At 44.2% G+C, this 20,748-nt stretch overlaps 1 protein-coding gene across 2 annotated transcripts in view; it reads left to right on the top strand.

Moving 5' to 3' along the window:
* Nucleotides 1–29: 29 nt before the first annotated feature.
* Nucleotides 30–20,748, top strand: part of Pecr (peroxisomal trans-2-enoyl-CoA reductase) — a 28,570-nt gene continuing 7,851 nt past the window's right edge. The window contains 5 exon segments of one of the 2 annotated variants that reach the window (NM_133299.2): nucleotides 30–248; nucleotides 7,856–7,989; nucleotides 9,361–9,526; nucleotides 12,989–13,070; nucleotides 18,013–18,109. In NM_133299.2, coding sequence (NP_579833.1) covers nucleotides 125–248; nucleotides 7,856–7,989; nucleotides 9,361–9,526; nucleotides 12,989–13,070; nucleotides 18,013–18,109 — 603 coding nt within the window. In that variant the 5' untranslated portion in view covers nucleotides 30–124. 2 annotated transcript variants of the gene reach the window in all.

Genomic DNA, 20,748 nt, shown 5'->3' with positions numbered 1-20,748 from the left:
GACCAGGCAGATTTAGGGGCTGGGTCTGTATAGTCACGTGGCCGCAGACTGCTAGCGCTCTGCTACTTCTAAGGAAGCCAAGGTCTGACTTTAGCGAGACCTGAAGGACAGACTCTCTGCTGCGATGGGCTCTTGGAAGAGTGGTCAGAGCTACCTAGCGGCCGGGTTGCTGCAGAACCAAGTGGCGGTGGTCACCGGCGGGGCCACAGGCATTGGAAAAGCCATCTCCCGGGAGCTCCTGCACCTGGGTACGTGAGCAGGCCTCTGGAGCTGGGCACCCAGAGCTAGTAGTGTCCGCAGAGGTCTAGCTCGAGTAAACTGGGTTCAGAGACAGGGAGTGAGAGATAGAGGGGAGTACTAGAGGACCGGGAAGAGGTTGCAAAGCTATGGGCTGCAGAGCTGAGCAGTGAGAGGAAACAAAAGAGGTTTGTTCCTAATAGCCAAGAAATGTTCGTAGATGAGCCAGATAGTACCTAGAGCCAAAGATTACTGCGCCCCAAGTAGGAAATAATCAGACCTGTGAAAACGTGGCTGTGGAATGAATTTTGTCTTTGTTAATCCATTTGAACCAGTTCCTAATTCCAGATTAGGCATCGTTTAACAAAAGGTTGTCAAACTGTTGAGATGTTCTGATCACATTTTCTTCTCACCTCCCCTGTGCTGAAGCAGGAAAAGGGAAAAGTTATTAAACTTAGAATGATCACGCAAACACACATACAAAGAAGGAAGTCATCAAGAAGAAAAGAGTTACATTTAATATTTAGATATGTGGGAATGTACATCTTCTTTGAGTTTACTCTTAAACCCAAAGCAAAGTTTACCGGGGTGGTGGTAACACATGACTTTAATTCCAGCACTCAAGAGGTGGAGACAGGTGGATCTCTATGAGTTCCAGGACAGTCAAGGCTCACAGAGAAACCCTGTCTCGAAGGGAGGCAGGGGGACGGGGTGGGGGGGTGTGTGTTGCAAAGTTCAAAGGCATATTTGAAAAAGTATTTCCAACATGACTGTTGTATTGTGCAAAGAGCTTTGACAAGTAGATTTTTAAAAGATATTTTTAATTTTATTTTATGTATATGAGTGCACTATAGCTGTCTTCAGAACACACCAGAAGACAGTATCAGATCCCATTACAGATGGTTGTGAGCCACCATGTGGTTGCTGGGAATTGAACTCAGGACCTGGAGTCAGAGTTCTTAACTGCTGACCCATCTCTCCAGCCCTGACAAGTAGATTTTTAAAGGGGCAAATGAGACAATGATAATGGCCCCAGGATCCCATGCTGAGCCACCATAGGAAATGAATACATGGAAGAATGATCAGCTTTATCTTAGCAGTGGTACCTTGCCAAAGAAAACAAGTTGTCACTGCACCTTGCATTTCACCATTGCTTCCAGCCCGTCTGCCACCAGGAAGCTTTCTGGAAGGAAGAATTATTAAAAAAAAAAAAAATCAATCAGCACCTACTCGGTACAAAGGTCAGAACCTTGGCCTCTGTTTCTCCTTCCATGGATTTCTGGTTATTGAACCTCTTTTTGAGTAAATTTGCATTAGGCGAACACTACACCAGTTCTCTGTTTGGGCAACAGATTATTGTGGCATGACTGAAATGTTAGGACGCTCTGTGCTGGGAAAGCAATGGAGTATGTTCCTAGAAAAAGACTTCCTATACTTAAGAGAGAAGTGAACAGTGTACTGCTGTATTTATAATCGGATTGCCTTCCATGAGAGAACATGAAAGATTTTTAAAGGTTTGTTGTACTTTTAATTCTATCTGTGTGTTGGGAGGCAGGAGGGGTTGTGTGCATGTGAGTGGAGGCTAGAAGTGTCAGATCTCCTGGAACTGGAGCATGAGCCACCCAGTGTGAGTGGTGAGACCCAAACTCATTCCCTCTGCAGGAGACGCACGAGCTCTCTTACATTTTTATGCTCCAAGCTGCCTCTCCAGCACCAAGTGTGTGGAATATTTTTCTACTATGGCTAGTTCATCTTTGGTTTTGGTTTTTTGTTTGTTTGTTTGTTTGTTTTTTAATGCCAGAATTAATGGCTGTTTTCTGAAAGTTGTTCTGTAAACCCAAATTGAACAACAGACTGTTGTACAGCATTAGCTGAGAACTGGCCAGGAGGCTCAGTGGATAAAGCACCTGCCACCAAGCCTGATGCCTTAACTTCAATTCTCACAACAGGAATGACAGAAGGAGGAGGTTACTGACTTCCACGAGTTGCCCTCTGACCTCTGCACAAGCACCATGGCCCACACATATACACGCAAATGAATTATTTAGTAAAGTATTAGCTGGTTAAATATGTCTGCCTTTCTCTGATATGCAGGATATCAGAACATCGTAACTGTTACAGGTAGGTCCTGGCACTGCACAGGACCTAGCGATGCTTGTGAGCTAATACTGTGCAAAATAAACTGATCATCGGTGGGGAAAATTAGCCATGCCTCCTTACATTTGGTGGTTTTGTTGTTGTTGAAATAGTAAAAATTATTTTACTTCTATTTACATATATATATATATTTTTTAAAAAGCAATACTAAAACCACACCAGGGCAGCATTAGTGGGAAGGGGTTGGCCAAGTGTCTTTTTTGTTTGTTTGTTGTTTGTTTTTTTGGGTTTTTTTTGTTTTGCCAAGTGTCATCTGGGGGGACTTGGGGATAGGGGTGAGTGTGCCCCTATCCCAAATACATGTGAGATTCACAGAGTTAATAAAAGTAGGAGTTGAAAGGGTGCAAACTTTCAATTAGATAGGAAGGATAAAGGCTGGGTGTCTGTTTCCCATCACACTGACTATGGTTAATAATACTATGATGTATGGAAGCACTTGCTGCCAAGAGTAAGGGTGGGAATTCAGTTCCCAGGACCTACATGGTGGAGAGGGCAGACTCCTGGAAGCTCTGACCTCCATGTGGGTGCTGTGGTACACATACACACACACACACACACACACACACACACACACACACACGCTGAATGAATAAATGTAATAAAAATAAAGTAAGTAGCTAAAAGACTTTTTTTGGTTGGTTTTGGGTCTGTACTGAGAATTGAACCCAGAGCTTTGTGCATGATCAGCAAGTTCTCTACTATCTAGATATATCTTTAAAAACAAAGCAACACAACAACAACAAGAAGAAATCCTTTTTATGGAGTCCAGCCTTCTCACTCTGTAGCCCAGGCTGCCCTTGAACTTAAAGATCCTCCTGCCTCAGCCACCCGAGTAGCTCAGATTACAGGCTAGAACACCAGGCCTGGCTTAATGATATTTTATGTATCATTACCACAAAGGAATGGTTAAATATGGAAGGAGATAATGTTAATTAGTCTGATTTGATCATTGCATGGTATATAAAAATACCATCAAAAGTGTACTCAGTGGACATACAGTTATTTGTCAATTAAATGCAGAATAATCCCAGCACTCTGGAGGCAGAGGCAGGTGGATCTCTGTGACTTTCAGACTAGCCAAAGCTATATCGTGAGACCTAGCCACGATATCCTAGCCAAAAGATATGGTCCCAAGAATCTCTTTAAAGTGCAGCTTGCTATGGTTGTCACTTCTTAAACATCTCCAACCTTCAGTTTAACCATTTTCCATGTTTGTACTGAGAAGTCACACTTACTAGTGGCTTCTGACTATGTGCCTGTAATCTCTCCAGTGTGTTAGCTTGCCTTCATCAGCTAATCCCCCTGTAACTCCCCTGGCTTCCCAGGCTGATGTCACCTCCATTGTTTTTAGCTCCTTCTTTTGTTTCTGCCACACTGGCCAATCTCGATTGATCGATTGATTGTTGGCTTCTGCAGTGTGTCATACAGGTCATCACTGGGAGGTGAGGAAATGACACAGCTGAGTTCTATACTGTCTGTGTTTGAGCTGAAGAACAGATGGGCAGTAATCAATCACTAAAAGACCTCCCCCTCCCAATAGAGTGTGTGTATGCATGCATGCATGCATGTATGTATGTATGTATGTATGCATGCATGTATGTATGTATGTATGCATGTGTGTATGTATGTATGTATGTATGTATGTATGTATGTATGTATGTATGTATGTATGTCTGTATGTCTGTATGGCTGTATGGCTGTCCCGGAACTTACTCTATTGACCAGGTTGTCCTCAAACTCAGAAATCTGCCTGCCTCTCCCTCCCAAATGCTGGGATTAAGGGCGTGTGTCACTAGCAGGCAGCTACTGAAAGGCCATCTCTACACCATACCACCCTGAATGCACCTGATGTTGGAAGCTAAGGAAGAGTCCAGCCCAGCTGGTACTTGGATGGAAGAAATAACTCCTCATAATAAGAGGCCCTGCTTCATGCCCCCTCCCTTCTTTCTTGAGACAGGGTTTCTCTTTATAGCACTGGCTATCCTGGAACTCACTCTGTAGACCAGGCTGGCCTTGAACTCAGAGATCTGCCTCTGCCTCTCAGAGTACTGGGATTAAAGATGTGTCCCACCACTGCCTGACTGATATATATATATGTGTGTGTGTGTATGTATGTGTGTGTATAGATATACATACATGTGTATAGATATGCATATATATACACGTGTATAGATATACATATATATACATGTGTATAGATATAGACTTATTTATTTATATGAGTACACTGTAGCTATCTTCAGACACACCAGAAGAAGGCACAGATCCCATTACAGGTGGTCGTGAGCCACTGTGTAGTTCCTGGGAATTGAACTCACAACCTGGAAAAGCAGTCAGTGTTCTTAACCCCTGAGTCATCTCTCCAGCCCTCTACATATATTTTAAATCCCATGATACATTGTTAATTCTTGTCCTTCAAATGATCCTTTTTTTTTTTTAAAGTCAATGTGGATAGAAAGAAGAAAAAGTTTGTATAGTCACAAAATTATCATTTCCAGTTCTGGTTTTTCGGTCTTTGATAGTTATGTACAGATATGTAAGGAATTTTGGTCACTTCTAACCCCCGTTGTTCTCTCTCATCCCCACCTGTTCTTTGGAACTAGTTTACTCCAACTTTGATGTCTTCTGATGTGCGAGAGACCTGCTGAGTTTAATTGTGGTTGCTTAATGAGTATAGATTGGGTGGTTTTTGCTTTTTGTTTTTTAATGCATGAGCAATGTACCAGGGGGTACAGCACAGAAGAAAATTACTGTCAGTAACCATTGGTGTCACATAGCTGCCCAGGAAGCACCCCATGAGCACCTCTTCCACTCTTGAGAAAGCATTGCTAGTCCCAGTCTTGTGCAAGTCTGTGCAGGGCAATCACAGGTCCAGTGAGTCCTCGGTTTAACAGTCGCCTCAGGTCCAGAAGATACTGTTTCAGCCGCCCTCTTTCACACCCTCTGACTCTGCTTTTGAAAGGACTTAGCTCTTCTTCTGATGTCCTTTTTCTTCTACCTGAAGGACTTCTTTTGAGTGGTTGATTTATTTACTTGTTTTCATTAGCGCAGTACAAGTCTGCTCTGATAAGTTCTTCTCATTTTACATGTGTGGCTTTCGCTGTCATTCTTTCTTTTCTTTTTTTTTTTTTTTTTACTTTTTTTTTTCAGAGCTGGGGATCGAACCCAGGGCCTTGCGCTTGCTAGGCAAGTGCTCTACCACTGAGCTAAATCCCCAACCCCTAGCTGTCATTCTTGAGAGGATGTTTGCAGCTAGTTTGCTTTTGTGTTATTCCGCTGCCTTCTGCCTTGCTCTGTTCTGAGAGAAGTTCTCATCCCTCGTCATCATCGATCTGGGTGCCATGCATTGTTTTTCTCTAACTGTAGTATATATATTTTAGATTTAATTTTACTTTTAATCCTGTATATGTGTATATGTGGGGAGGGGGTACATGTAAGTGGAGGTGCCCTTAGAGGCTGGAAAAGAGCATCCCTTGGGGCTAAAGTTGCAGGTGGTTGTGAGCCATTCAATGTGGGTACTGGGAACTGAACGTGGGTCCTTTAAAAGAGCAGCAAGCGTCCTTAACCCTTGTGCTATTTCTCCAGCCCTGTCAGTGTCACTTCCAGGATGGTTTCTATTGGTTGATATCTCGGTATGGGTTATTATTTTCTTGCTCCTTTGCAGATTCAGGATTTTTTTTGTTTTGTTTTGTTTTCTGGATGCTGATTGAGTTGAACCTTGTTGCTGCTGGCTATTTCTATAGTCTTATAAATATTTTGTAGCTCTCTGCCCCACCTCCAAGCCACACTGGGATGCAGCTCGGCTACTTAAAAATAGTTTGATATTTCTGGGGCTGGAGAGATGGCTCAGTGGTTAAGAGCACCGACTGCTCTTCCTGAGGTCCTGAGTTCAAATCCCAGCAACCACATGGTGGCTCACAACCATCTGTAATGGGATCTGATGCCCTCTTCTGGTGTGTCTGAAGACAGCTACAGTGTACTCATCTATAATAAATAAATAAAATATTAAAAAAAATAGTTTGATATTTCCAAACAACGTCTTAAAATTAAGACTTGGTCCTGGAAGCCTTTCTTCTTTGGCTAATGCCACTTCCCTGCCAATGCTACACTCTTTACCCAGTGAAAGATTTTGTTGGGGGTGGTGGTCAACAGATTCCCTACTCCTGGTACTGAATGCTGGGTTCCTTCCCTGGCTCCTTCTGAAGGGCTCCACCTTGTCCCTGTCCTTCCATGCACGGATCTGTGCTGGCTTGGATGAAATCCAAGCAAGACTGTAAAAATCCCCTTCATTTCTCCTCTCCCACGACTCATGTGACCATCTGCCTAGCCTCCTTGAAGTCCTCACTTCATCTCTCCCACTTCCAGAGACTTCCAGGCTGGGAATAAGTTTATTCTGTTCTGTAGTCTAGAAGCTCTCTACAGTGATCATGATACCTACAGTCTGGGGGTCTTGATTGCGTTCGTTTCCCTGCAATTAAAGAACTAAAAGGCACACAGGTAGCAGCAGAGAGAACTCACCCACCACAGGCACACAGCAGCAGATATAGAGAAAAAGATTCTACAAAGCTGAAGGAAGACACAGGAAGTGAAAAATTCCAGTCTCTTCTTGAGGGCTGGAGATTTTTTTTTTTTTAAGTCTCTGAAGAGTTTTCCTCCAATAAGTTAGAAGATGGCTGATTGGCCCACAACTATTGAGTAACTTGATCCTGCTTTGAACTTGTTGGCCCAGTCCATCAGCCAGGCCCTTCAAGCAGGAGAAAGGGCCCACAAGGCCTTTGTTTTAAGCTGCCAGACTGTTCTCACAAGTCAGTGAGGGTGAGGAAGAAGCCAGCCCAAGTTCACCACCTAGTCTTGGCGCCTCTCCTATCTGTCCATTTAACTCCCCGTCTCATAGTACTATGGTTTGTCCATAGGTCCCTTCTTGGACTTGCGTGCTCTCAGAGGTGGCTACTCATTTTTAGTCCCGTGGCATTTGACATTGAATATTTCAAAACAATTGTCCCTTCCCTGTCCTGTGTGTGTGTGTGTGCGTGTGTGTGTGTGTGTGTGTGTGTGTGTGTGTGTGTGTTGTCTAGCTTCTTAGTCATTTCTGTTCCTATTGCTTCAATGTGTCCAAAACCAACCTAATTCCTCTTCTACTGATACCCTTTACAGGAATACACAAAACAGTTTTTGTAGTTTAGATAGCTTTATTTATTTATTTTTATGTGTACATGTATGTGTATTTTACCTATAGGTCTGTTTATCACGTATGTGCTTGGTGCCTGTAGAGACCAGAAGTGGGTGTCAGATTTCCTGGAGCTAGAGTTACAGAGAGTTATGAGCCACTATGTGGGTGCTGGCTACTGAACCTGGGTCTTCTGGAAGAGCAGCCAGTGCTCTCAACCTTCCTTCTAGCCCCTTAGTTTGGACAGCTCTTAGAAGCATGTTTTCTTTATTCCTCTGGCTGTTTTCACCTTAGGGTGTAACGTGGTCATTGCTTCCCGGAAGCTGGACAGATTAACCGCTGCTGTGGATGAACTGAGAGCCTCTCAGCCTCCCTCCAGCAGCACTCAAGTCACCGCCATACAGTGCAATATCAGGAAAGAAGAAGAGGTAAGACAAACATGGCTGCGCAGTGTGCTTACCCAGTGTCCTTGGCTGAAGCGGTGCCTGACCCCTGCTCACTAGAAGGCAGAGCCTGTAAGGACTGATGCCTGTGCTCCCAACTTACTGAGCTGGTGACCTCAGAAGGAGGGAAGCTAAGCAAAAATGTCCTCTCAGCTAGAGACCCTTTAAGGCTATGGTTTTCAACCTTGTAATCCTGTGACCCCTTCATACAGTTCCTCATGCTATGGTGACCCCCGACTATAAAGTTATTTACACTGGTACTCCACAGCTGTAATGTTGCTACAGTTATCAATCAGAATGTTGACATCTGGAATGCAGGATATCTGATATGAGATCCTGTAAAAGGGTTATTGGATGCCCTCCTCCGAAAGAGGTTGTGACCCCAGTTTGATAAACACTGCTGTAAGGCGTTTCTTAATGTTCATTTTGACCTGGTTTCATCTTTTTTTTTTTTTTTTAAAGGTCGGCACTTAGAAATTAATGCCACTGAGGTTTGCTGTGCTTGGGGTTATCCGTACTCACCAGTGTGTCTTGCCATCAAAGTTAGAATCTTGGCTTATGAGTATAGTGAAAAGCTCTCAGGGAGAACTTTCCCTCGGGATGGAGACCCTCCAACTCCAAAGACCAGACCGAGACACCACAGGATGCAATCAGCAAGAGGATTTGGTTTATTGTCGGGATACACAGGCACAGGCACCTGCGGGCGCTTCAGTCACTCGGGGGACTGGCGTGCCCCACAGAACCAAGGATGGGCTTTTTATAGGATTTTGGGGAGCAGAAGCAAGCATACAGAAGCAGATGCATGGTTACAGGGATATACTTGGTGGATTCTAATGTGGCAAGGGTTCAGCCCAGGGGCAAGTTTCCTAGCTACCTTCTTGAAACATAACCACTGACTCGGCCCCCCAAGGGTTCAGCCCGGGGGCAAGTTTCCTAGTTACCTTCTTGGAACATAACGGCTGACTCGCCCCCCCCCCCAGGGTGTGGGACCTCTCCCGGGGCTTTTCTCATTGTCAGGTGCTCAACCGCAGTTGTCCTGTTGCCAGGCCTTCAACCAAACATATCTTGCTTGGCAGCTGCTGTGTACTCAGTGTTCTAACCTTTCCCTGAACCAGTCATCTTAAGTACAGCCTTGCAAAATGGCGTTACTGCTGCTAAGCTGGGGTCTTTCATTAGCACAGTGGGAAGTTCGCACTGTGGGGTGTGGGGGTTTAGTCATTGGTGGCTTTATGTGTTTGGGTTGTAGTATTTAGAATTAGTATGCATTATATAGGAGTCTATAAACTGCATTGTATTTCTAAAACCGGGCCATGCCGCAGGATAGCGATTAAACTTTCCCTCTCAATGTTTCTTTAGGTGAATAATTTGGTCAAATCTACCTTAGCTAAATATGGGAAGATCAACTTCTTGGTGAACAACGCAGGGGGCCAGTTCATGGCTCCTGCTGAAGACATCACTGCGAAGGGATGGCAAGCTGTGATTGAAACCAACCTGACTGGCACCTTCTACATGTGCAAAGCAGGCGAGTGTCTTGAGAGCCACGAAACCCAGACGTGTCCTTAGTGGGAATCCCAGGGAAGGCTGGAGGAGATGCTAGGGACTCAGAAGCCCACACCAATAGCGTTCATTTGATATCTCCCCTCTCTCTCTCTCTCTCTCTCTCTCTCTCTCTCTCTCTCTCTCTCTCCCTCTCGTTTTTTGAGATGTGGTTTCCTGTGTAGCCCTGTCTCTACTGGAATGCCATCTGTAGACCAGGCTGACCTTGAAATCAGAGGTCCACCTGCTCCATCTCCCAAGAGCTAGGATCGAAGGCCTGAGCCACCACCGCGCAGCTAGCTTGTGCCTCTTTAGAAATTTATCTTTTTATTTCAGTAATATGCTCGTATGCCTGAGTATATATATGTGCACCATGGCATGCAGTCTCTTAATGAGGGGAGGATAGGCATCAGATCACTGCAGCTACACTTTTGGATGGATGTGAGGCACCGTGTGGGTGCTGGGAACAGAGCCTGGATCCTCTGTGAGAGCTGTTGGTGCTTAACCACTGAGCCACCTCCCCAGCCCCTGTGCCTCCTCTGTGTGAGCTGAATCTGTCAGAGATCCATGCTTTTTTATTTCCTTAGAGTTAATGCTATTTCTGTAAGAAATCGATATTAAGACGGCCTGACATTAATTTACAAAGTGTCTCTTGTCCTGTGGAAGACTAGATTTAGATTAAATTTTTCGAGAAGAACCTTGCCTTTGGGGAATGTCTGCTTTCTGTGTAGTTGTGTCTGGAATGCCGTACTGAAGGTGTGTTTTTGTTGCTGTCGTTTTGGTTTGTTTTGTGTGTGTGTGTGTGTGTGTGTGTGTGTGTGTGTGTGTGTGTGCACGTGTGTGTTGTGGGGGCAGATTTTTGGCTTTGTTTTGTTTTGCTTTGTTGGTTTTTCAAGACAGGGTTTCTCTGCGTGGTCCTGGCTGTCCTATAACTTGCTCTGTAAACCAGGCTGACCTCAAACTCAGAGAGAGTTCCACCTTCACACCGTGCCCGGCTCAAAGGTTGTTTTACTATTATTGATCCCCACTAAATCACTTACTAAGATTCTGTGAATAGGTTTGATGATTGTCTAAATGAAACTGAAAAAAAAAGGATAATCCTTAAAAAAACCTATTTTTTAAGGGTGGTGGTGAACTCCTTTAATCCCAGCACTCAGGAGGCAGATCTCTGAATTCAAGGCCAGCCTGGTCTTTAGAGCAAGTTCTAAGACAGCCAGGACTACACAGAAAACTTGTCTCTAAAAACCAAAATGAAAACAACAAAAGAAACTACTGTACAATTAAATGTAAATGTGTGGGAATAACTACAGAGAAGGGAACCTTTCCAAATGTCTAGACCAGCGCATTCACTAAATACTCCTAGTGGCGCACCTTACAAGACAGAAGAAAGGAGAAAAAACTCAAAGCGATCCCCTTTAGGACTGAATGAAATTAGAAAGGAAAAAAGACTTAACCCACTTAGGATCTGTTTCATCTGGACACTGGAAACTCAGCACTCTTTCTTGCTTGTTCCCAATCCTTGACTTTATGGTCACAATGTCTCCTCACATTGATAGATGCTTGTAACCTTCCCAAGTTGTTTCTGCCAGCCATTCTTCCTGTACGTCTTCCTTCCTTCCCTCCCATCTGCTCTCTGTGGTCTCTTTGTTATTTCAAAGAGTCTGAAGAAATGCCCGAATCTGAGCCTGGGAAAGTTTCAGGAGTCACAAGGCCATCAGAGAGCTAAGAGTTGGCGTTTAGCCAGAGGCAGAGTCTGTTTGGAGGGACTTACACGGCTTAGTATCCTCTTAATGCTAAAATCCAATGGTTTCATGTGGCTTTTAATACTTGATGTGACAGTTACTATTTCTAGTTTCAGACTTTTCAGGACTATGTACAACCATATATTCTGTTTAAAATCATTTATTCTCTGAGAATTACATTCGTGTACCTACCCTCACTCCATCCTCCATCTCCTCCACGGTCCTCTCCCTCTGCTTCTGAGTCTGTCTCCTAGTTTCATGTTTCCTTTTCTTTCTTTCTTTTCTCCCTTCCTTCCTTTCTTTCTTTCTGTCTTCATTTATTATTCAATTATTTATTTGGTTTTTGGGGATTTTTTTTTTTGAGACAGGATTTGTTTGTATAGCCCTGGCTGTCTTGCAACTCTCTCTAGATGAGGCTGGTCTTCAGCTGGAGAGATCTGCCTGCTTCTGCCTCCTAAGGGCTGGGATTAAAAGCATGCACCACCACTGCCTGCCTCTTACTATTTTTTTAAGATTTTTTTTATGTATATGAGTACACTATATCCATCTTCAGACACACCAAGAGAGGGCATCAGATTCCATTACAGATGGTTGTGAGCCACCATGTGGTTGCTGGGAATTGAACTCAGGACCTCTGGAAGAGCAGTCAGTGCTCTTAACCTCTGAGCCATCTCTCCAGCCCTCCTCTTACTATTTTTAAAACTTTTTTTTCTACAATATAAGTTAGTCATGTTATTCCCCCTCCCAACACCTCCCAGATCCTCCCTACCTCCCTACCCAACCAACTTCCTGTTCTGTCTCTTTCCTGAGTCCTGGAATTAAAGGTGTTCACCACCTTTGTCCGGCTACCCCATGTCTGTAATTGATGGATTTTGTTTGAGATCTTTTGGTCAAAGTTTGTGGGTTTTTTTTTTTTAAATATTTTATTTATTTACTTTATGTATGTAAGTACACTGTAGCTGTCTTCAGACACACCAGAAGAGGGCATCAGATCCCATTACAGATGGTCTTGAGCCACCATGTGGTTGCTGGGAATTGAACTCAGGACCTCTGGAAGAGCAGTCAGTGCTCTTAACCGCTGAGCCATCTCTCCAGCCCCGGGTTTTTTTTTTAACCTATAAACCTCACATTTTAAAATTCAGCTTAGGGACGGGGATGTAGTCCAGTTGGCAGAGTGCTTATCTATCATACAAGAGGCCCTAGGTTCTATCCTTGCCACTCTGCAAGCCAGACATGGTGGTGGACAGCTGTGACCACATCACTTGGGAGGTAGAGCCAGGAACAACAGCAGTTCAGGGTCATCCTCAGCTACCTAGGGAATTCTGGGTTAACCTGGGATGCATAAAAACAAAAAACAAACTTGTCTCAAAACTATTCTTTTTAAATTCAGGTTATACTAGATACTTTATGACCGTTGCCATTTTAATTGAGTCAATGCTCCAGTAATTTTTCATCTAGATTATTAGTTTAATGAAAAATTTTTTCAAGCTCATTTTGTAGCTTTCCTTAACCTTTTTCAGCTCTGCCTTATGGTTTATTAAATTAGCTTCTTGCTATACAGCAACCGGGGTCATCCTGGGCTATAGGAGACCTCATCACAATGACGAAAACTAAATTAAAATAGAAGACATTGTATGTACGCTGGAGCAGGGTATAACAAAGGAAGACACTGTTTAATATGCTCACCGTCTGCCTGTGTTCTGCAGTTTACAATTCCTGGATGAAAGACCATGGCGGCTCTATTGTCAATATCATTGTCCTTCTTAACAACGGGTTTCCAACAGCCGCGTAAGTGTTTTATGTATTTTTTTTTCTGTGTCTTTAGATTTTGTTCTCTAAATGGGGAGGGGGCCTAAATCAATGATTCACTCCTTTAATAAATTATAACCCCAATAAGTTTCTTTCTAAGTAATGTTCTTATTAATTCTTACAAGTTTTCATACAATGTGCGGTGGTTTGAATGGGTTTGACCCCCATAGACTCATGTGTTTGAATGCTGGTCCCATAGGGAGTGACACTTTTAGGAGGTGTGGCCTTGTTAGAATAGGTGTGGCCTTGTTGGAGTAAATGTGCCACTGCGCTAGGGGGTGGGGGTGGAGGTTGGGGTGAGGGTTGGGGTGGGGCTGTGGTCTATGCTCAAGCTCCAACCGGTGCAGAAGAGAGAGACTTGATCTTCAGATCAAGATGTAGAACTCTCAGCTCCTCCAGCACCATGTCTGCCTGGACACTGCCATGCTCCTGCCATGATGATAATGGACTAAACCTCTGAACCTGTGAGCCAACCCCAGTTAAATGCTGTCCTTGTAAGAGTTGCCTTGGCCATGGTGTCTGCTCATAGCAATGTGTCCCTAAGACACTATACATTTTGATCATCTTCATCCCCACCCCCCATCTCCTTTTATTTGAACTTTAAGAAAAAGTGTGTGCTTGGAGTCCAGAGGTCAGCATCAGGTGTCTTCACCAATCCCTCACCACCTTGTTTTTTTTGAGACAAGAGTCACTCACCGAACTGTTGCTTTCTGATTTGGCTAGAATGGCTGGCTGGTCAGTGAATCCCAGGGATCCTCCTGTCTGTGTCTCCCCTTGTTGGAATTGCAGTTATGCACTCCATACCAGACATTTACGTGAGCGTGAGCATCCAACTCACGTCCTCAAGCTCGTCCAGCAGGCACTACTGGGCATTTTCCCTAGTTGCTAACAGTGCCATTCAGATGAAAGCGGCCATATATAGTAGTTTGAATGAGAATGGCTCCCATAGGCTCATATGTTTGCATGCTTCGTCCCAGTTAGTGGAACCATTTGGGAAGAATTAGGAGGCGTGGCCTTTTCAGAGTAGGTGTCACCTCGGGAGATGTTGTGTCACTGGCAGTGGGCTTGAGGTTTCATGGAGGTATACCTGTTTGTCACTTATCTGAAATTCATTATTACCTGGAGGTCCTGTATCCTTTCTACCAAGTAATCAAGATGTTACAAATCTAGCTGTCACTGTGGGACATGGCTTCTTTGTTAAATTATGAAAATTAAATGGATCTGGATTAATTTAGATTTGAACACCATGAATATACTTGTTTAATTTTAGGACTGCTAAATTGTAACTTATAACAGAAACTCTTGAGTTTTTGAAACACACACACACACACACACACACACACACACACACACACACACACACACAATTCCTGAGGGAGTAGTTCTAACTAGTAACAAGTTGACTTCCTCTGGAAATTTTAACAACATACTAGCTTCCTGTATTATCTAGGATTCCTTCAGTTGTACAGAGTATCTCTAACCACAATTCCTGGCAGAGACGGCTTAGAGGGGGAAGGGTTTGTTTGGGCTCCTGGTTTCAGAGGACCCCTATCCATCACAGCGAGCCAGGAAGCAGAGAACAGAAGATGCTGGTGGTCAGCTAGCTTCTCCTTTGTTTTTGTTTTTGTTTTTGTTTTTGTTTTTGTTTTTGTTTTTGTTTTTGTTTTTGTTTGTTTGTTTTATTCTCACCTTGTGGGATGCTGCTGCCCACCTTCAGGGCAGGTCTCTCTTCCTCCCTCCCCTTCCCACAGCGGGCCCCAGTGAATTCTCAGAAAACTTCTTCACAGACACACTCCAGAAGTATGCCTTACAAACTCCTAAATGAATCAAATCAAGCTGACAATCAAAATTAACTGTTATATACTAGCTTTTAACTGCTGAGCCATCCCAAGTTCTTTACCCAGGGAGATGTATGTATATGTGTCAGGAGAGGGGAGGGGGGATCTTTCAAATGAACTAGGAAAGAATTGATCAGCAAACACGCAGGATTAAAAGTTGAAGGACATCCTTCTTCCCTTACTACCTAATCTGTCTTTCCCTGATGGTTCCAGATGCTTTTGAATGGGTTTTTCCACATTAAATTATATGGCACTTTGTTCTGGCAATATTATTATACTGTACATAGAAATTCTGAATCACATAATCTCTGTACCTTCTGTTTTATTTTTTCTTAATTTTATTGGTCATTTTACTTATTGACATTTCAAATGTTATCCCCTTCTCATTCCCCCCACACACACAAACCCTCTAACCCCTACCCCCTACCCTGACTCTATGAAGGTGCTCTCCCATCCACCCACCCACTTCTGCCTCAGCAACCTGGCATTCTCCCCTGGGTCATCAAGCCTTCACAGGACCAAGGGGCTCCCCTCCCAGTAATACCCAATAAGGCCATCCTCTGCTACATATCCAGCTGGAGCCATGGGTCTCCCCATGTGTACTTTTTGGTTGGTGGTTTAGTCCCTGGGAGCTCTGGGGGTTCTGGTTGCTGGTTGATATTGTTGTTCTTCCTATGGGGTTGCAAACCCCTTCAGCTCCTTCAGTCCTTGCCCTAATTTCTTTATTTGGGTCCCCACGCTCAGTCCAATGGTTGCTGAGACATCCACATCTGTATTGGTCAGGCTCTGGCAGAGTCTCTCGGGGGACAGCTATACTAGCCTCCTGTTAGCAAGCACTTCTTGGCATCTACAATAGTTTCTGGGTTTGATGTCTGCAGATGGCATGGATCCCTAGGTGAAGCAGTCTCTGGATAGCCTTTCCCTCAGTCTCTGCTCCACTCTTTGTCCCTGTACTTCCTCTGAAAGGAGGAATTCTAGATTAATATTTTTGAGGTGGGCGGATGGCCCCATCCCTCAACCAGAGGCCATGCCTATCCACCAGCTATGGTCTCTACAGGTTCTATCCCCCCTTTCTTGGGTATTTCAGCTAATGTCCTCCCTGTGGATCCTGGGAACTTCTTGGGTCCCTGGCATCTGGGACTTTCTAGTGTCTACACACAGTTCCCCCTCCCCCACTACTATTCTCCGGCTTTCAAATTCCTAACCCTCTGTATTTCTCCCCCATCTCCTCCCATATCTGAACCGCCCCCCCCTTTTCCCTCCCTCTTCTCGCTCCCTCCCAGATCCCTCTCTTCCTCTACTTCCTGCGATTATTTTCTTCCCCCTTCTGGGTAGGATTAAAGCATCCACACTTTGGTGCGGTCTTCCTTCTTGCCGTCTGTGGTCTGTGGATTGTATCTTGGATATTCCAAGCTTTTGGGCTAATACCCACTTATCAGTAAGTGCATACCATGTGTGTTCTTTTGTGACTGGGTTACCTCACTCAGGATGATATTTTCTAGTTCCAGCTATTTGCCTTAGAATTTCACAAAGTCATTGTTTTTGATAGCTGAGTAATACTCCATTGTGTAAATGTACCACATTTTCTGTATCCATTCCTCTGTTGAAGGGCATCTGGGTTCTTTCCAGCTTCTGGCTATTATAAATAAGGCTGCGATGAACATAGTGGAGCACGTGTCTTTGTTGTATGTTGGAGCATCTTTTGGATATATGCCCAGGAGTGATATAGCTGGGTCCTCAGGTAGTTCAATGTCCAATTTTCTGAGGAACCTCCAGACTGATTTCCAGAATAGTTGTACCAGTCTGCAATCCCACCAACAATGGAGGAGTGTTCCTCTTTCTCCACATCCTCGCCAGCATCTGCTGTCACCTGAGTTTTTGATCTTAGCCATTCTGACTGGTGTGAGGTGGAATCTTGGGGTTGTTTTTTACATTTCCCTGATGACTGAGGATGCCTGTTTTTTTATACTTCTTTAAAGAATTATTTATTTATTATGTGTATATGAATGTACCATCACTCTCTTCAGACGCACCAGAAGAGGGCATCAGATCTCATTACAGATGGTTGTGAGCCACCATGTGGTTGCTGGGAATTGAACTCAGGCTCTCTGGAAGAACAGTCAATGCTCTTAACCGCTGAGCCGTCTCTCTAGCCCCTATACCTTCTTTTTTAAAAAAAAGTACTTGTTTTTGTTGTTGCTGGGACAGGGTTACCTGGCTTATTTGTGTGTTTTGACATCTGAGCCTGGTTTGACTGGAATTTGCTATGTAGACCAGGTTGGCTTCCAACTCAAAGTGACCCAACTGTTCTGCTTCCTGTGTGCTGGGGTTAAAGGCATGCAGCACCATGCCCGGCCTTTTAAACTTTTAAAAATTATATTTATTTAGTGTTTTTTAATGTGGGGTGTATATGCTCCACAACACATGTATGGAGGCCAGAGGACAACTTAGGGGTCATTTCTCTTCTTCCACAGTATGACTTTGCAGCAGGTCATATCCGTTAAGCCACATTCTTCACCCAAGACCTAAATCCTTTGAACCTTTTATTTAGAATTCCATCGATGTAATTTTCATATCCCCTATTATTAAAGGTATATACAGTATCAACATACTTGTCATTAAAATTATCAGTTCAGGGCTGGCAAGATGGTAAAGGAACTTGTCACTAAGGCTGGGGGTGCCTGTGGTCAGTCCCCTGAGCCCACATGATGGATGGGGAGAAATGGCTCAGTTGATGTCCTCTGCCTTCCACACATGCATTGTGGTACATGCTTGAGTGGACACATACATGTATGGAGAGAGAGAGAGAAACCACAATCTGTTATTCTCTTTTGTAATAAAAGGTTCATCAGCATATTCCCGCCGTGCACATAGCTTTTGAGAGACAGTGCTTATGTGTGTCGTGTTTGATAACCATGGCTTGGCTTTGATAGAGAAGGACCCAACTCCTTCTTTAAGCAGGACTCAATGTGACAGAGACTTGTGAACAATCTCGTGGAGTTCTCAAGCCATTGAAATGCTCGTCGACTTAGTGGATAGGAAAAACGTTCCACAGAAGCTGACGGCAATTTTTGTCTCTAAAGGCACAGTGGAGCGGCAAGAGCAGGTGTTTACAACCTCACGAAAACCATGGCTTTGACGTGGGCCAGCAGCGGAGTGAGGATCAACTGTGTTGCTCCTGTAGGTAACTGTTCTGTGTGAAGTCTGCTGACAAACTGGGCTCGGGCGTGGTTCAGACTGTGAGGTGGATAATTGTGTCGCGGGTGTAGTATACATTAACGCCTATGTAGGTACACTATAGACGGTAGACTTTTAGCATAGGTTAAACTAGAAAGGCAGCCGCTCATAATGGCAGTGGTGTTATTTGGTAACGAGATAGTGATGCACGCTCTTGGACTATATTAGAACTATGTGTACTTCAACCACAGTGATGACTGCACTTCCTACCATGCATTATACAAAGCAAGAGGGAATTCCATCACACGGTGAGGGTTGAGAAATACTAGGGAACTGGAGAGATGGCTCAGCAGGTAAGAGTGCCTCCTGCTTTTGCAGAAGACCTGAGCTCAGTTCCCATACCACCTCAGGCCTCTCACAGCGGCCTGTAACTCTATCTCCAGGAATTCTGACACCCTCTAGCCTCCCTAGGCCCCTGCCTGCATGTCCCCTGTAATCTGTAACACACACTCATGCACACACACACACAGACACACACACGCACATGCGCAGAGTTAAAATAATAAAAAGAAATACTGCTTTGGGGGCTGGCAAGATAGTTCAGTGGGTAAAGTGTGAAGAGCTGAGTTCAGATCTCCACAGTCACATAAAAAGAGAGACACAGCAGCACATACCTGGAACTGCAGTCCTGGGCCGCTCCCTTGATGGCGGGCCGGCCTATCTGGAAGAGTTCCACGTTCAGGGAGAAACCCTGCCCAAAGCAAGCAAACAGATAAAAAGGAAGCAGCAAAACAGAAGAACCATAGAAAAAGGTACGGATATTGACCCCTGGCTTCTCCTTGTGCCTGTCTGGTTGAGAACATACACACATAGGTGTGCACACACATGTAACATGTATGTTCACCATAATATACATAACATAGCAAGTGTGGTAAGTTCACCGCACTTGTACACACAAAAAGTGCTACTTTGAAGAGTGTTTTCCTAAGTGATTATTTCTTGATATATTGTGAGTCCCTTATTTGGAAAAAAAATGAATATTAGGTTTCTGGGAAGAAACTTTAAGTTTTAAGGCCAAGTAGAATTTAAGTTGGGTGTTATAGTATCACAAATGTAGCCACAGTATTGACAATCAAAAAAATCTTTTTTTTTTTTTTTTGAGCCTGGTCGTGGTGGTGACCTTTAATCCCTATACTCAGGAGGCAGAGGCAGGCAGATCTCTGAGTTCAAGGCCAGCCTGATCTATAGAATGAGTTCCAGGATGGTCAGAGCTACAGAGATCTTGACTCAGGGAAAACCATCTTTTTTTTGTAGGGGCGTGGTTCATGAATGTGTTCATGTGTATACATATATGTACACATACAGGTGAAAGACAGAGGTCAATGCCAACTGTCTTCTTCAGCCAATCTCTACCTTAGGTTTTGAGACAGGGTCTCTGGGTTGACCCCAAAGCTCCCTAATTTGGCCAAGACTAGCTGGCCAGTGACTCCAGGGCCATTCCTGTCCCCGCTGCACCTCCCCAGTACTAGGGTCACTGAACCATGCTGCTCCACTTGGCTTGGATGCTGCGGATCTGAATGCAGATTCTCATGATTTCCCAGCATGCAGCTCAGCAGCCATGACTGAGCCATTTCCCTGGCCTCTGCTTGCTTTTTGAGAATGGTTCTTGTGTAGCCCAGGCTGGCTAGAATTCACTATATAGGTTAAGTTGACCCTGAACTCCTAGTCTTCCTGCCTCTACCTCCCCAAATATTTATTTGTTGTGAAATAAGCCACAGCTTGAGCCTCCCTGGTATTTTGTACCTGGCATTTACTCTGAGAGACATTAGGTGAAATACCTCCTACACAGATCAGCTCGTTAACTTCTCCTGTGATGTTTTCTAGTCGTGGATAAAGTAGGGATGACAGCCCCATTTGGGCTTGGCTGCACACATCTGTAACACAAGTGGAGTGTTGGGGAGGAAGGCAGATATGCATGGAGCCCACCAACCAATCAGCAGGGCTGTCCTGCAGCTCTGGCCAGCTAGCAGAGTCAGTCAGTGGTCTCTGGGTTCAACTATAAGGTGATGAATGATTAGAGACTGGGTGCCAACCTTTGACCTCCACGTGCATGTGATATCCCTGCAACCCATGCACACACTCAAGATTTTAAATAAATATATTTTTTTAAATTAGCTATCAGGGTACATACATATACCTTGGATTTAGCTGTGTTTTTTTAAACTCTACCTGAATTGTAAAAGCCAAGAAAATCTTGTTTTTGCAAGTCTTCTCTGGTAAAGCAGGCCTGTTCAGAGGAAGAGAAACTAGACTCCCCAAGCCCATTGTTCCTGGCCCCACTGAAGTATTTACATAAACATTCTCCCAGAAAACAAGTCTTTCATGAAAAAGACCAGGACTTAGCTGGTTATTAAAGGGGAAACCCCCCAAAATGATCATTCAAATGGTCTGCTTTTAGATAGTGGTTGTCTGGTTCCCCTTTGACAGTTTTGAATAAAGTTAATTGGAAACGTTTACCTTCTGTATCGATATTAAGCCACGGGCTTTTTGTCTTTGGTTAGTGATGCCCTGATGCCTTCTTGTTGCTGTTGTGTGAGTTCTAGAGATGGGACCCAGGGCCTTGTCACACTGGACAATGATCT

This window comes from Rattus norvegicus, chromosome 9 (genome assembly GCF_021556685.1).
Source record: "Rattus norvegicus strain SHRSP/BbbUtx chromosome 9, alternate assembly SHRSP_T2T, whole genome shotgun sequence".
In the NCBI taxonomy this organism is placed as follows: Eukaryota; Metazoa; Chordata; class Mammalia; order Rodentia; family Muridae; genus Rattus; species Rattus norvegicus.
This window is presented reverse-complemented; position numbering and strand designations above follow the sequence as displayed.